This window comes from Aulonocara sp. 'chitande type north' Nkhata Bay, linkage group LG5, assembly GCF_057382095.1.
Source record: "Aulonocara sp. 'chitande type north' Nkhata Bay isolate Kocher_YH1m ecotype deep benthic linkage group LG5, A_spYH_male_GT1.1, whole genome shotgun sequence".
Taxonomy (NCBI): Eukaryota; Metazoa; Chordata; class Actinopteri; order Cichliformes; family Cichlidae; genus Aulonocara; species Aulonocara sp. 'chitande type north' Nkhata Bay.
Genome location: NC_141348.1, coordinates 4693259 through 4709505, shown reverse-complemented (window position 1 = coordinate 4709505; position 16247 = coordinate 4693259). Strand labels below are relative to the sequence as shown.

Below are 16247 nucleotides of genomic sequence, written 5' to 3'. Positions count from 1 at the left end.
TTGAGAGACTTGAGCCCTAGTTTCCCTCGGCTTTCCCGAATGTTCAAACGGACCATGTGCCTTTTTGGTAGCACATACTTGTGCCAAAAGCTCTTCTCCACTTTGAACTTCAATAAGTCCAAGTACAGGTCCAGACTTACGGATGATCATCTTCAAGACATACTGAGGGTCGCAACTGCTTCCTCCCTCAGGCCAAATCTGGCTCGGCTATGCGAGAGGAAACGCTGCCAGGTCTCTAGCAGCAAGGAGTAGGCAAGAGAAGCCATGTTCAGAAGAACAGTTCATTTTCTCCAGTGTTCCATTCATGTTCAGAAGAAGGTTATAGAACTGTTAATACAGACATTTCAATCTAAACACAGCAGATATAGAAGACTGAAAGATACACACAAGTTCACTGACTAAAAATATCTTATTATTATTTTATTTATGTTTTACAGATTGATTTTTTTTCTTATTAATTCTTAATTTGTTTATTCATTTTTCATATTTTGTGTTAAAAAATAAAAATAAAGAGATTTGAGAAGATTGGAATTTTTTAACCATGCCTTTCTTGTGGAAAACCTAATGCGGCCCAGCCTCACCCAGACTCTGCCTGCAGCGGCCCCCAGCTAAATTGAGTTTGAGACCTCTGTCCTACACCATAAATCAGTAAGAGAGGGTACGACCTCTCTCATGGCCCCAAGTGGTGTGTGCATGCCAGAGCACTCTGGAAGGCACACAGAGTCTTTACAGACTACTCAGGATCAAACCTCTATCATCATGCAATCGATTATACAACTCTAAGCATATATGAGTAAATATTTCTAAGCATAAATGACAATCAACAATATAAACCTGGTTTTAATAACAGAATTCATTTGTTTCTCAAACGAGAAAGAGCTATCGAGAAACACTCCTAAATCTTTAGTTCTGAACTTTTCCAGTGGGCCAAGGTCAACATTATCTGCTAATGCTAAATAGGCTGCCGTTATTAACTAATGCTAATTTGACATGAATTAGCATTATGCACTAATGCTAACACTTACTTTTTTTAACAATGTGAGTAGCTAATGCTAACACTATTTCCCTTAACTTTATAACAATGTGAACGGCTAATGCTAACACTCTTTTTCCTAGCATTACAACATCTGAGCTGCTAATGCTAAGTAGGCTGCCATTAGCACCTACGTCTAATTTAAGGCAAATACGCATTAGAACCTAATGCTCATATCGTTTTCCTTTGCTTTATAACAATGTGAGCAGCTACTGCTAAATAGCATTAGCTAATAACAGCAGTCTAATTTAATGCAAGTTAGCCTCATTTGCATTACAACGATGTGAGGAGTTAACGCTAAGTATGCTGTCATTAGTGGCTAATTCTAATTAGGGGTGAATAAATATTACCAGCTAATGCTAATATCGTATTCTCTTCCCTTTTAACAATGTGAGCAGCTAGTGCTAGGTAGGCTGATGCTAGCAGCTAATGCTAAAGCTAATTTAATGTGAATTAGCATCACATTAGTGAGGAGTTAATGCTAAGTAGACTGCCATTAGCAGGTAATGCTAATTTTAGGTGAATAGGAATTGGCAGATAATGCTAATACCATATTTTCTTGCTTTATAACAATGTGACCAGCTAATGCTATGTAGGTTGCCGTTATTAGCTAATACTAATTTGAGGTGAATTAGCATTATCCCCTTATGCTAACAATGTTTTTTCTTACTTTTTAACAATACAAGTAGCTAATGTGAACACTTTTTTTTTTATTGAATTCTAATTTTTCCCTTGCGATGTGAAGAGTTAATGCTAAATAGGATGCCATTAGTGGCTAATTCTAATTTTAGATGAGAAAGCATTAGAAGCTAATGCTAATACCATATTTTCTTGCTTTATATCAATATTAGTAGGTAATGCTAAGTACGTAGCCATTATTAGCTAATGCTAATTTAGGTGAATTAGCATTATCCACTAATGCTAACACTGTTTTTGCCAACTCTTTTCCCTTGCATTATAACAATATGAGCAGCTAATGCTAAGAAGGCTGCCATTATTAGGTAATGCTAATTATTATGTGTGTTAGCATTATCCGCTGCTGCTAGCAATGTTTTATCTTACCTTTTAACAATATCAGCAGCTAATGCTAACACTACTTTAATTTCAGTTAAACCTACTTAGCATTAATTAACTTCATTTAGCATTAAGAAGTTTTTGCTATAGGCTACCATTAGTGGCTAATGCTAATTTTAGGTGAATAATGTGAGCAGCTACTGCTAAGAACGCTGGTTATTAGGTAATGCTAATTTGATGCGAGTTAGCATTACCCGATAATGCTAACACTTTTCCCTTCCCTTTTAATAATGTGAGCAACTAGTGCTAAGTAGGCTGATGTTAGCAGCTAATGCTAATTTGATGTGAATTAGCATTGTATTAGTGAGGAGGTAATGTTAAGTAGATTGCCATTAGTCGCTAATGCTAATTTTAGGTAAATAGAAATTGGCCGCTAATGCTAATACCATATTTTCTTGCCTTATAACAATGTGACCAGCTAATGCTAAGCAGGTGCCATTATTAGCTAATACTAATTTGAGATGAATTAGCATTATCCGCTTATGCTAACAATGTTTTTTCTTACTTTTTAACAATACGCCATTAGTGGCTAATTCTAATTTTAGATGAAAAAGGATTAACAGCTAATGCTCATACTGTTTGCTTTGTAAGAATGACAGCAGCTAATGATATGAAGTCTACCGTTATTAACTAATGCTAATTTGATGAGAATTAGCATTATCCGATAATGGTAACTCTTTTCCCCTGCATTATAACAATGTCAGGAGTTAATGCTAAGTAGACTGCCATTAGGGGCTAACTCTAATTAGGGGTGAATAATTATTAGCAGCTAATACTAATACCGTTTTCTCTTTTTCCTTATAACAACTTGAGCAGCTAATGCTAATTTGATGCGAATTAGCATTATATTAGTGAGCAGTTAATGCTAAGTAGGCTGCCATTATTAACTAATACTACGTTGACGTGAATTAGCATTATGCGCTACTGCTAATACTGTTTTCTCTTACTTATTAAAAATGATAGTAGCTAATACTAATACTCTTTTCCGTTGGGTAACAACAAAGTGAGGAATTAATGCTAAGTTGGCTGCTTTTAGCGGCTTATTCTAATTAGGGGTGAATAATTATTAGCAGCAAATGCTAATACTGTTTTCTCTTTCCTTATAACAATATGAGCAGTTAATGCTAATTTGATGTAAATTAGCATTATATTAGTGAGGAGTTAATGCTAAGTAGGCTGCCATTAGCAGCTAAAGGTAATTTGAGGTGAATAAGCACTAGTAGCTAATGCCAATACCCTTTTCTCTTGTGTTATAATGATGTGAAACGTTAATATTGTTCTCAAACAACAGAATGAGAATGAAATATTGATTCTAACAGGGCCCATAAACAGCATTAGCTTAGCAGCATTAGCTTATCAGAGTCTCCATCATGGTCACACAAATCCTTAGCGGAGCAAAGTGGCCTACTTAGCAATAGCTGCTGTAGAAAGCAAAGGGAAAACAGTATTAGCATTAGCTGCTAAATGTGCACTTGAGAACAAATCTATTGTGAATTCAGCCGTGAATGTAGTGTTTCCAGTAAGCTTCCATTTCCAAATGTTAGCTGCTCCTGTCTGCCTCTTTGTCACACACACAGACTGAAATGATTCACAGCCTTGTTTCATCCTTCTGTCAGTGTCACTGACTGTCACTGTGACTGTGGACATACAGCATGGGAAACACACACATGGCTGATACTTAGATCTAAAGTTACAAAATGTTGTCTCTGTCCAAATATTACCTAACTGTAAGTCTACTTTTAATGAAACTCTCAACATGACTTATCAGTTATCATTAATGTTCCTGCAAACAGACTCCTTGAAGACCCCCTACATAAATATCCATGTACTATCCAGCTAGACTAGTGTGTCTGTCCCTGAAAATATTCCTGCATGTGTGATTGTTCATGTCTCATCTGCAGGAAACAAACAGGAAGTGAGTAAAGGACACAGGAAATGTTTCCAGCTCTTCCTCCTATATCAGACATTCTCTCCATACCTGAGAGTGTCCAGTCTCCAGCCTGGATCCTTCAGTCCAGCCGACAGAAGCTTCATTCCTGAGTCACCTGGATGATTGTAGCTCAGATCCAGCTCTCTCAGATGGGAGGGGTTGGAGCTCAGAGCTGAGGCCAGAGAAGTACAGCCTTCCTCTGTGATCAGACAGCCTGACAGACTGCAGACACACAAAACAACAATCCATCTGTTATCCATCTCTATAGCAGCATAACTAAGTGATGGTTCAGGGTCACCTGATCCAGCTCTAACTATAAGTTTTATCAAAAAGGAAAGTTTGAAGCTGATCGTCAAAGTAGAGAGGGTGTCTGTCTCCTGAACTCAAACTGGGAGCTGCTTCCACACCCAGTCCAACATAGCCAGGCTTTCTTTGCTGCTTTGACAAAACCTCAAATCCCAGTCAGAGATGGTGAGCATCATCACAGTGATGATCATTTCTCTGTAGCCCAGGCTTTCTGCTTCAGGATCTGTGCACGCTCACAGAACAAGGAGACCTTTAAACATCATTTCACTAAATGGATGGACTGAGCTCAGCCTACAGATGAACTGGATAAATAAAGATTTGACCTCAGTGTGCTCAGTGTTCCTGTCTATTCCTCACATATTCCTAACATGATAGCTGCACTTTAGAGCTCTAAAACTGGAACTGACACATATTTAAACTCCACATGTTACTCAGTACATTCAGTTCTGACACTCGCCCACAGTCCAACAAAGGAAACATGGAGATCACATCAGTTTGTCACCAAAGTCTAATTATTCCAGAGGGCAGTGTTGATACAACTAAAGTTATTTTTAAGCAAAGTTGAGTTTTTTATTGTCGCAGTACTTCATGTCTGAAGTATCACTTAAATGCATTACACGCTGTTGATGGCAGCAAACAAACCACCCAAACAAACAGCAGTGGGAGGCTTGGGCAGACTACGTAGGATCAGCTTGTGGGAGGAGTCAGGATAAAACCAAAGAAAGACAAGCTAACAAACACCACAGTGAAGTGAGTAGCTACAAACTGCAGGCCGATTAGTGTTGTTGAAGAAGTCGGTCTGAGGAACGTTCTTAGGATCAACAAATGACGGCATGTATGAGCCTCCCTCAAGACGCACCATCACAAGAAGAACAAATGAGCTGTAGAAAAAGGAGAGACTACGAAAGCCACGGCGTTACAACGTGCACCAGCTGTTGGTCTCTCTGGAGACTACTGGGCGTGGCTGGGTAACCATGGTTACTTGGGAGTTACAGTACATGATATTAATGAAGAGTGGGAGCTGCGTTCTATAGCAAACAATTTGTTATGAGGTAATCAGCTGATCTTAGTTTAACCGGAAGCCCTTCACAATAATTGCAATGCCTTTATTTTGTACAACTACCATCAGTTCGTCTGTACTGATGGTAACTTAAAGTCACACTAATGTCGTTTAGTTTCTATAGTTTATGTAGTGGAAGTATACTACAGTACCCTGATCACTGATAGGACAGATTTATGTAGATATACACCTTTGTGTTTAACATTACTGCATTATAGTGCTGTGATCTTTGACCTTATCAATGGTTATGTTAGCTATACCGACGTATGCATATAACTGGATATGTATCTTATCTATTCATCTTATTTGTCATGTATTTGTATTGTGTACTTCCTTTTTGTAAGAAACCACACACATGATCACAGCCGCAAGAATCAATCAGTGAAAGAATAAAGTGTCTTAAACCAAACCTTAAGCTCTTTATTCCACATGCTGGGATCATTTGGCCTTCAGTGGTGTTCTGGCTGACACACCGGAGTGACCAGAGTGCTAAAGAGTGAATCGGACACACCAGTGTCATCTCTGATATCTCCACTACATTTAATCGTCCTTCAGCTTGTGGCTGCCGTTAGCTGGTCTGCTAGTTAGCTGATTTGCTATTTAGCCGGTGTGCTAGTTAGCTGGTGTGCTAGTTAGCCAGTGTGCTAGTTAGCCGGTTCGCTAGTCAGCTGGTGTGCTGACCAGCGAACCAGTAGGTTACAAGATGAGCTTGTCTGTCTGATGAGCCAGCTCTCTCTGTCTTGGTCATTTTGTCCTTGGGCAAAACCTAACCTACCACTACAACTGTAGCTTACCTCCACCAGTGTGTGAATGTGAGAGTGAATGAATACAGGGAGTGCAGAATTATTAGGCAAATGAGTATTTTGTCCACTTCATCCTCTTCATGCATGTTGTCTTACTCCAAGCTGTATAGGCTCGAAAGCCTACTACCAATTAAGCATATTAGGTGATGTGCATCTCTGTAATGAGAAGGGGTGTGGTCTAATGACATCAACACCCTATATCAGGTGTGCATAATTATTAGGCAACGTCCTTTCCTTTGGCAAAATGGGTCAAAAGAAGGACTTGACAGGCTCAGAAAAGTCAAAAATAGTGAGATATCTTGCAGAGGGATGCAGCAGTCTCAAAATTGCAAAGCTTCTGAAGCGTGATCATCGAACAATCAAGCGTTTCATTCAAAATAGTCAACAGGGTCGCAAGAAGCGTGTGGAAAAACCAAGGCGCAAAATAACTGCCCATGAACTGAGAAAAGTCAAGCGTGCAGCTGCCAAGATGCCACTTGCCACCAGTTTGGCCATATTTCAGAGCTGCAACATCACTGGAGTGCCCAAGAGCACAAGGTGTGCAATACTCAGAGACATGGCCAAGGTAAGAAAGGCTGAAAGACGACCACCACTGAACAAGACACACAAGCTGAAACGTCAAGACTGGGCCAAGAAATATCTCAAGACTGGTTTTTCTAAGGTTTTATGGACTGATGAAATGAGAGTGAGTCTTGATGGGCCAGATGGATGGGCCCGTGGCTGGATTGGTAAAGGGCAGAGAGCTCCAGTCCCACTCAGACGCCAGCAAGGTGGAGGTGGAGTACTGGTTTGGGCTGGTATCATCAAAGATGAGCTTGTGGGGCCTTTTCGGGTTGAGGATGGAGTCAAGCTCAACTCCCAGTCCTACTGCCAGTTTCTGGAAGACACCTTCTTCAAGCAGTGGTACAGGAAGAAGTCTGCATCCTTCAAGAAAAACATGATTTTCATGCAGGACAATGCTCCATCACACGCGTCCAAGTACTCCACAGCGTGGCTGCAAGAAAGGGTATAAAAGAAGAAAAACTAATGACATGGCCTCCTTGTTCACCTGATCTGAACCCCATTGAGAACCTGTGGTCCATCATCAAATGTGAGATTTACAAGGAGGGAAAACAGTACACCTCTCTGAACAGTGTCTGGGAGGCTGTGGTTGCTGCTGCACGCAATGTTGATGGTGAACAGATCAAAACACTGACAGAATCCATGGATGGCAGGCTTTTGAGTGTCCTTGCAAAGAAAGGTGGCTATATTGGTCGCTGATTTGTTTTTGTTTTGTTTTTGAATGTCAGAAATGTATATTTGTGAATGTGGAGATGTTATATTGGTGTCACTGGTAAAAATAAATAATTGAAACGAGTATATATTTGTTTTTTGTTAAGTTGCCTAATAATTCTGCACAGTAATAGTCACCTGCACACACAGATATCCCCCTAAAATAGCTCAAACTAAAAACAAACTAAAAACTACTTCCAAAAACATTCAGCTTTGATATTAATGAGTTTTTTGGGTTCATTGAGAACATGGTTGTTGTTCAATAATAAAATTATTCCTCAAAAATACAACTTGCCTAATAATTCTGCACTCCCTGTAGTGGGATTGTAAAGGGTCTTTGAGGGTCTCGAAAAGCGCTATATAAATGCAATCCATTATTATTATTAAGAGCATCTTTAGGCCTGACTGTGCTCATCCTTCCTCCAACCTCTCCTTACCAAAGATAACAACTACATCAGTATTAGCTCAATAACAATTTCTGCAATTCAATTGTGGACATTCATTTTTAAACCTTGTGTAAAACGATAAAACCTCAAAGTCTGAGCATTATTCTTTGTGCAAACAGCTCTTGCAGGTTCCCCCGGACTTAGGTTATTTTTATTATTTAATTACTTTCCTTTAAGCAGCTGTTCAGGCTACTAAACTCATCCCAGAAATAACAAGTGACACCATTAATAGTAGAGGTGGGAATCACCATACAACTCGCGATACGATATTATCACAATACTTAACGCACGATACGATATTATTGCGATTTTTTTAAATATTTTGCGATATTTAAATTCTGCACATAAAGGTAAACTTTATCAATATTCATTTTATCTAATATCAAAGTCTCACACTCAGTCTTTCTCTCATTTCAGTCAGTTTTATTGTTGACAAACTGAACGGTTTGTATTACAGTCTAGTCCAACTTAACTGAATGCAACCATCTGGTACAATTATAGCTATTCTGAACTATGCAATTTATGAAAACTATGCAGCCCCTTCAGCAACTGAAGAATTTGAAAGTAAATTTAAAAAAATATATAATTTTACATTAAATAAAAAAGTTTCAAACTTAATTAAAATTAAACATGTCTTAAATTAAAATAAGTAAACTGTCATGTTTATTGCTGCCAAAAAAAAAGTTAAACACATTTGGACAGTGAAGGAATGTCAGGATTGTTGCTCAGAAAAAGGATCAACATGCTCTGAAGTCAACATGCTCTGACTCCAGAGCATGTTGACTTCAGAGAAAAAATTGTTTGTAACAAAATATCGATTTCTGCTGTCCCTGTATCGATACATTATTAGCAAACAAAATATCACGATACTACACAGTATCGATTTTTCCCCCCACCCCTAATTAATAGTGGAGCTAACTTTAACAGGTGAAACTGATTTGACCTATAAGGCTACTGCAGTTACTTCTTATCAAGGTTAGTACGGAAGACATCTGAATGAGGTAGTTAGTAGTATGTAGTTAGTACCGGGCGACTCCCCTCCCCCACATCGGCACCAGAACCCTGTATTATCTACAGGGTAAGACTGCCTGTTTTATCAAACTATGGCCATTACTACTGTGATCATTTGCAGCCCAGTGTGCCGCTCTCTCTGCTGGGATGAACCACTGGAGCTCACCCAGTCATCCCTCTCTTTCTCTCAAGAAGAAGTGAAATAAATGTATTTATTATGTTACGAGTCTAATATTCTTTAAATCAAACTGTAATGAATAAATCAAGCAAGAAGATTTGGTGGCTCCACGTGTTGTAGAAGAAAAGATAAACATCTCATTTTGAGAAATCAGCCTTTAAAATTAAGTACTGTGAATAAAAAACAAACAGCGAGCCAATCAGCAGTCGCCAATATCCTCCTAATTTCATTCACAAAGAAATCAAATATATATATTATGGGCCCAAAGGAGCCTAAATCTTTAAATTAGGCAGTACATGAAGTATTTTTTTAAATAAACAGAGACATGACTATAACAACTTTTAGTAATTCAGAGTCCAATTATCCACTCAAATGTAAATAAAAGTTCACTTGACAGCTGTAAAAGTTACCTGTTTATACAATAATATAAATCACATTTCAAATGATCATCTGTGGAAAAGTTTGAATCCTGACCTGAGAGTTTCCACTGCACACTGTGAACTCTTTAGTCCAGCGGACAGAAGCTTCACTCCTGAATCCTGCAGGTCAGAGTTACTCAGGTCCAGCTCTCTCAGACTGGAGGACTGGGAGCTGAGGACTGAGGACAGAGCTTCACAGCTTCTCTCTGACAGGTTACAGCCACTCAGTCTGAAAAATAAAAGACAATCTATAAAACAAGTACTCATGTAGAGTTTGTTAATACATTTCACAACATTAAATGTTGACTTTCTATTTTTTAAAGGAAACATAAACATACTAAGATACAACATCATATGTATGAACTTTAATTAATAATTCTAAAAACTAAATGTTTTCTGATCTGACCTCAGAGTATTCAGTTTACAGTTTAAACGTTGTAGTCCAGCAGACAGAAGCTTCACTCCTGAATCCTGTAGCATTCTGATACTCAGGTCCAGCTCTGTCAGACTAGAGGACTGTGAGCTGAGAACTGAGGACAGAGCTTCACAGTTTTCCTCTGAGAGTTCACAGATGTTAAGTCTGAAGATAAAAACATGAATAAAGATTGTTGTTAAAGTGTAATCAGGGTGCAATAGCTTATTGTCTTGTGCTGAGCAGGTTAGTATAAGTTTACCTTAACTTGGAAATGAATAAAAATGCTATGAAACAAGGATAACTGGATAAAGACATAAACAAAAACAAACATCAAACACATAAACAAACAGAACTAAACATAATACAAATTGATCTGACCTCAGAACATTCAGTTTGGCATGTGGACTCTCCACTGCAGCAGACAGAAGCTTTACTGCTGAAGCCTTCAGGCTGTTGGTACTCAGGTCCAGCTCTCTCAGACTACAGGACTGGGAGCTGACCACTGACAACAAATTTTCACAGCCTTCCTCTGAGACGTTACAGCTGCTCAGTCTGAGAGAGAAAGGGAAAAAACCACAACAAAAAAAAACAAACAATATATGTGATCAAATTAAATTTGTTTATATGTTGAACCCTTTTTTAAAAAAATTTATTTAAACCTATGAGACTATGAGTGCTACCAGTCCAGTGCACATGATTGGTACCTTGATGGTACCTTGCTCAGGGGTACCACAAGGTAACTATTCGGTGGATTCGACCCCTGACCTTATGATCATGGGGCGACCACTCTGCCTACTGAGCTAATAATTCTGTGTACACTGTCATACAATATTAACTAAAACAATTATTTTAGAAAATTTTAGTAATTCAATAATCATGCTCATTACCTGTGTATTGTGAATAACACTGGATTTTAAACACTAGCTGTATAAAACTCTTCCTGTTAAAGGTGTGTATAAAGGAGATGAGCTGAAATGCAGACTTCATGGAGAATGTTTGCTGTCAGCATATATCAAAGACAAAGCAGAGATCCATCCAGTCTCTTCCACTAAGCCCACAGAGGGACAGACAACCACTCTCACTCACACCTGCATGAAGTTTAGATCACCAGGTAACCTAACTGCATGTCTGTGGACAGTGGGAAGAAACTGTAGAGGACCCAGAGTGAACCCACTGTAATTCTGTGATAACACTGGTTATGGAAGCCTTACAGTTACATATGGTTACTGACAAGAAACACGACCTTAGAGGCAATTTCAGTAATGAAGACCGAGTTTCTCCCTCCATACAGGATGAAAACATGACAGCACAGCAGAGATTTATATTTAAAAAGGGAGGGTGTGCACTGAAAGTGAGATACAAACTTGAACTTAAATTATGAACATCAGAAAAAGATGTAGGTGAAGTCTGGCAGGTGAAGTTTGTGCTTTAGAATAAAACAACCAAACTCCTGGAGTTGGAGACAAATGAACAAGCTGAGGATAATAAACCTGTCAGAGGGGCTGAAGCATCAGAGCTCATGTTCTTATAGGCTGGGTCTGGATTGTCCTTTGATAAGAGTTACAGAACAAAGTGTGTTTTAGAAATGCTGGAGTGAAACATTAAAACTACCATATATTTACCGAGTGACTGATGATCATTTAATTTACTATTTTAAAAAAATGTTACAGTGCTCTTTGAACTCAGCATTTCTGATTTATTTCCCATGATTTTAACAATGAAGCGATGACAACATGTTTACTCACAGAGCTTTGTTGGAGGCTTTGACCACTGGCAGCATTCTCAGAAGAGCCTCCTCTGAAGCAGAGTATTTCTTGAAGTCAAACTCATCCAGATCTTCTTCTGATGACAGTAAGATGAAGGTCAGAGCTGAGCACTGAGCAGGAGACAGTTTACCTGTGGAGAGACTTCCTGAAGTCCTGTATTGTTGGATCTCCTCCACTAGAGAACGATCATTCAGTTCATTCAGACAGTGGATCAGATTGATGCTTTTCTCTGCAGACAGATTCTCACTGAGCTTCTCCTTGATGTACTGGACTGTTTCCTGATTGGTCTGTGAGTTACTTCCTGTCTGTGTCATCAGGGCTCGTAGGAGAGTCTGATTGGTCTGCAGGGAAAGACCCAGGAGGAAGCGGAGGAACAAGTCCAGGTGTCCATTTGGACTCTGTAAGGCCTTGTTCACAGCACTCTGGTAGAAGTGTTTCTTTGCAGATTCTTCTGTTTCAGACTTCTTGGATGTTGTTTGCTGTTGTTCCAGCAGATTGAGTCCAGAGTTGATGAAGGTCAGATGGACATGAAGAGCAGCCAGAAACTCCTGAACACTCAGATGGATGAAGCAGAACACCTTGTCCTGGTACAGTCCTCTCTCCTCTTTAAAGATCTGTGTGAACACTCCTGAGTACACTGAGGCTGCTCTGATATCGATGCCACACTCTGTCAGGTCTGATTCATAGAAGATCAGGTTTCCTTTCTGCAGCTGATCAAAAGCCAGTTTTCCCAGAGACTCCATCATCTTCCTGCTCTCTGGACTCCAGTGTGGATCTGTCTCAGCTCCTCCATCATACTTGACCTTCTTCACTTTGGCCTGAACCACCAGGAAGTGGATGTACATCTCAGTCAAGGTCTTGGGCAGCTGTCCTCCCTCTCTGGTTTCCAGCACATCCTCCAGAACTGTAGCAGTGATCCAGCAGAAGACTGGGATGTGGCACATGATGTGGAGGCTTCGTGATGTCTTGATGTGGGAGATGATGCTGCTGGCCTGCTCCTCATCTCTGAATCTCTTCCTGAAGTACTCCTCCTTCTGTGGGTCAGTGAACCCTCTGACCTCTGTCACCATGCCAACACAGACAGGAGGGATCTGATTGGCTGCTGCAGGTCGTGTGGTTATCCAGAGGCGAGCAGAGGGAAGCAGTTTCCCCCTGATGAGGTTTATCAGCAGCACATCCACTGAGGTGGACTTTCTAGGGTCAGTTAGGATTGTAGTTTTGTGGAAGTCCAGAGGAAGTCGACACTCATCCAGACCATCAAAGATGAACACAACCTGGAAGTCTTCAAAGCTGCAGATTCCTGCTTCTTTGGTTTCAGTAAAGAAGTGATGAACAAGTCCCACCAAGCTGAACTTTTCCTCTTTCAGCACATTCAGCTCTCTGAAAGTGAATGGAAATATGAACTGGATGTCCTGGTTGGCTTTGTCTTCAGCCCAGTCCAGGCTGTATTTCTGTGTTAAGACTGTTTTCCCAATGCCAGCCACTCCCTTTGTCAGCACTGTTCTGATTGGTTCGTCTCTTCCAGGTGAGGCTTTAAAGATGTCTTCTTGTCTGATGGTTGTTTCTGGTCTGTCTGGTTTCCTGGATGCTGTTTCAATCTGTCTGACCTCATGTTCATCATTGACCTCTGCAGTCCCTCCCTCTGTGATGTAGAGCTCTGTGTAGATCTGATTCAGGAGGGTTGGGTTTCCTGCTTTAGCGATGCCCTCAAACACACACTGGAACTTCTTCTTCAGGGTGGATTTAAGTTTACGATGACAAACAGCAGCTGGAAGTTATGAATAATAATAATAAAAATACAACTTTAACAATCACATTTTACAAAATGCTGATGACAATTTCTGACCCACTGAGAAATGACTGAACACACTGGTGTCACAAGTGTCTCATTTATCCAGCAGCTTAAATCTTTAGATAAATCCTCTTACGTCTCTGCAGACGGTCAGCCAGCTCCTCCTGCTTCATTCTCCTCAGGAAGTCCACTGTGATCTTCACAAATGCCTCTCTGCTGCTCCTCTGCTCATCATCCTCCCTCTGAAACTCCAAGCACTGGGGCTTATTTGGATTCAGAGCCTTCTGGATCTTCTTCAGTTCGTTCTTCACAAAAGTGATGATGTTGTCCTCCAGCAGCTGGAACAGAATATTTATGAATGACCCACCACTCTGAACTTTAGTCCACACAACATCCACTTCTTTACCATCAAGGGGCATATCATCCACGAACTCTTTACCAATTATAGGTTTGACTTTATCTGATTAACTGAGACTTTGTCCACAACTCCACGATCCCAAAACGTTGATGCTGTTCATATGAATGCAGTGATTTCAGTGGGAGAAACATTTCACTGGTGTTCAGAGCTGAACTACCAACAGGTTGATGATCAAAGCCAGAAACTTGGAGATGTTTCAGGTGACTGAGTTGATCGTACAGACAACTGGTCTTAAAGGTTCACTCTGTTTACGCATACAGATCAGTATTTAAGGTTTGACTCTCATCATCCACTGGAGCACAAACTGGGCGTCATCAGGACGCAACAACACAGAACAAACACCATCCCCACAGACACAGCAGCCAGGGAAGCAGAAGAACTTCACATCAAGAAGGTCCTGAGTAAATGTGAACGCTGGTTTGAGGGCGGAGTCAAGGAGGCCATTTATGTGAAAAGGAAAGACCATCTCTGAATGGAGGAGGGGCCTAAGGGTACAACTGTCACCATCTTACATGCTGTGATTGCAGCCATTCCCCAGCTCTCTGTGAACTGGACTCATGACCATTGATCAACAACCATTGATCAATGGTCCTGACAATATGCGTACCAATGATCAATGAACTGACCTCCCAGCCCATTGTTCCTTCAGTGGGCTGGTTTCAGTCATACAAATGTCCTGTTTATAAGATTGAAACCTGCAGTCAGCTGAGACTGAAGACGTCACCTGATGATGATGAAACGTTTCTCCCACTGAAAACATCCAGATGAACAGAATCAAGCTTTTTGGGATTTACGTACCTGGATGATTGAGCATCAAGACACAACTCTGTGACTTTTCTCAGATGAATAAATCCTCTCCTCCAGCTTTGTTTACATCTACCAGCCCTGTGGCGCTGCCCAGGGAAATAATCTATGTGAGAGGTGGAAAGTCATACAGGTGTCTGCTCCTGCCTTCAGTTATTTTATCTACTGTGTGTCAACTGGCTGAACCTCCTCCAACTGTCTACTGTCTCCCTAAACTCAACAATGACTTCGTGATCTATCCATTCTCTGACCAAACACATCCTGCTGCAGGAGGTTAACATAGCAGCCAATGATGATCCCACTCACTGTGAACAACACATTTGGACCTGATTTGCTGCTCTGGTTTACACGTGAACTTCCACTGCTGCTGTCACCAACTTGAGAGGCTCTACAGAAAAACTGGACTTGTCCATAAAAATCATAAACTACATTACAAGGACAGCATTGCTCAATCAACTCTAATTACTACTGACATGTTATCTCTTCTAACTAAGGTACAGACACTCAAACTTGCTGCTTTCAGTGAGAAGTCAAATGTCTGAATATGAGCTGGAAGCTGCTGAGAGTCCTCCTCCTTCCCGTGGGGTTTACTTTCTCTACTACTTTCACTATAAACACGCCCCTTTCATGCACCTGCAGAGGGCCACCAGCAGATGGAGCTGTCTTAAACAAATCCACTTGGATAGTTAGCTGTAGATGATTTTCTCAGTATGATTGTAGGACTTTGAGTTATTCTTCAGATTTATTTAAACTCTTATATTGTGCACAAGTGTTGAGCGACCCATAATTTCTCTGTATTTTTCATAAGAGCAGCCAGACTTTCAGCTAGTTTTTGTTTTTTAAGAGATCAAAGTTATTGAAGAAACAGTTATTCAGCTTCATTCCCACTGATCTCGACTACAAACTGTTTCACTTTGGTTTCTGTTTAAAGCCTCGATGTTTAAAACGTTTCCCTGTGATCACATTTGCACCGTCTGATTTCAAAGTTTGTTTCTTTTGGTCATTTAGTCCACAGAGTCCTTGGTGTTCTGAAAGGGACCTATAAATAAATGCATTATTATTAATAATAAAGTAGTTGTTGTACATGTACAGACCATAAATATGGAGTCCAGCTGTGTTTGATGCTGCTGGGCAGACTGACCACTGGGAACCTCTGAGCTCTGCTGCTCCACTCTGTGGAGGAACCATGAAGGATTAGATCAACACAGGATAACGATCCAGGAGTTTCTGCTCAAATAACTTCATCTGAATCAAGTCTGTCAAGTTTTAGACTCTCAGATTGTGAAGATATATTTTCTGTTTTCTATGAACTTTCTTTCATCAGTGATGGAAGTGATGATGCTGCAGAAGCTCAGAGGAAACTTTGAGAAAACTGTGATGAACCATCAACTAATGCTCTCAGGAGGCCAAAGGTCCCTGAATGTAACTGTGCAGTAGATTCATCGAGTGTTTGAAACCTGACCACTTCCATATGTTTTCATTCTAACACAAGAAGTCCTTTTCTCATGGCTTTCATTTGA

At 40.2% G+C, this 16247-nt stretch overlaps 1 protein-coding gene across 1 annotated transcript in view; it reads right to left on the bottom strand.

Moving 5' to 3' along the window:
* Positions 1–15893, bottom strand: part of LOC147329741 (protein NLRC3-like) — a 25435-nt gene extending 9542 nt beyond the window's left edge. The window contains exons 1-7 of the mRNA XM_086291050.1: positions 15822–15893; positions 13642–13843; positions 11693–13481; positions 10326–10499; positions 9939–10112; positions 9588–9761; positions 4086–4259 (exon numbers count right to left, since the gene is read on the bottom strand). Coding sequence (XP_086147176.1) covers positions 4086–4259; positions 9588–9761; positions 9939–10112; positions 10326–10499; positions 11693–13481; positions 13642–13843; positions 15822–15824 — 2690 coding nt within the window. The 5' untranslated portion in view covers positions 15825–15893. The remainder of the gene's footprint in view (positions 1–4085; positions 4260–9587; positions 9762–9938; positions 10113–10325; positions 10500–11692; positions 13482–13641; positions 13844–15821) is intronic.
* Positions 15894–16247: the final 354 nt, after the last annotated feature.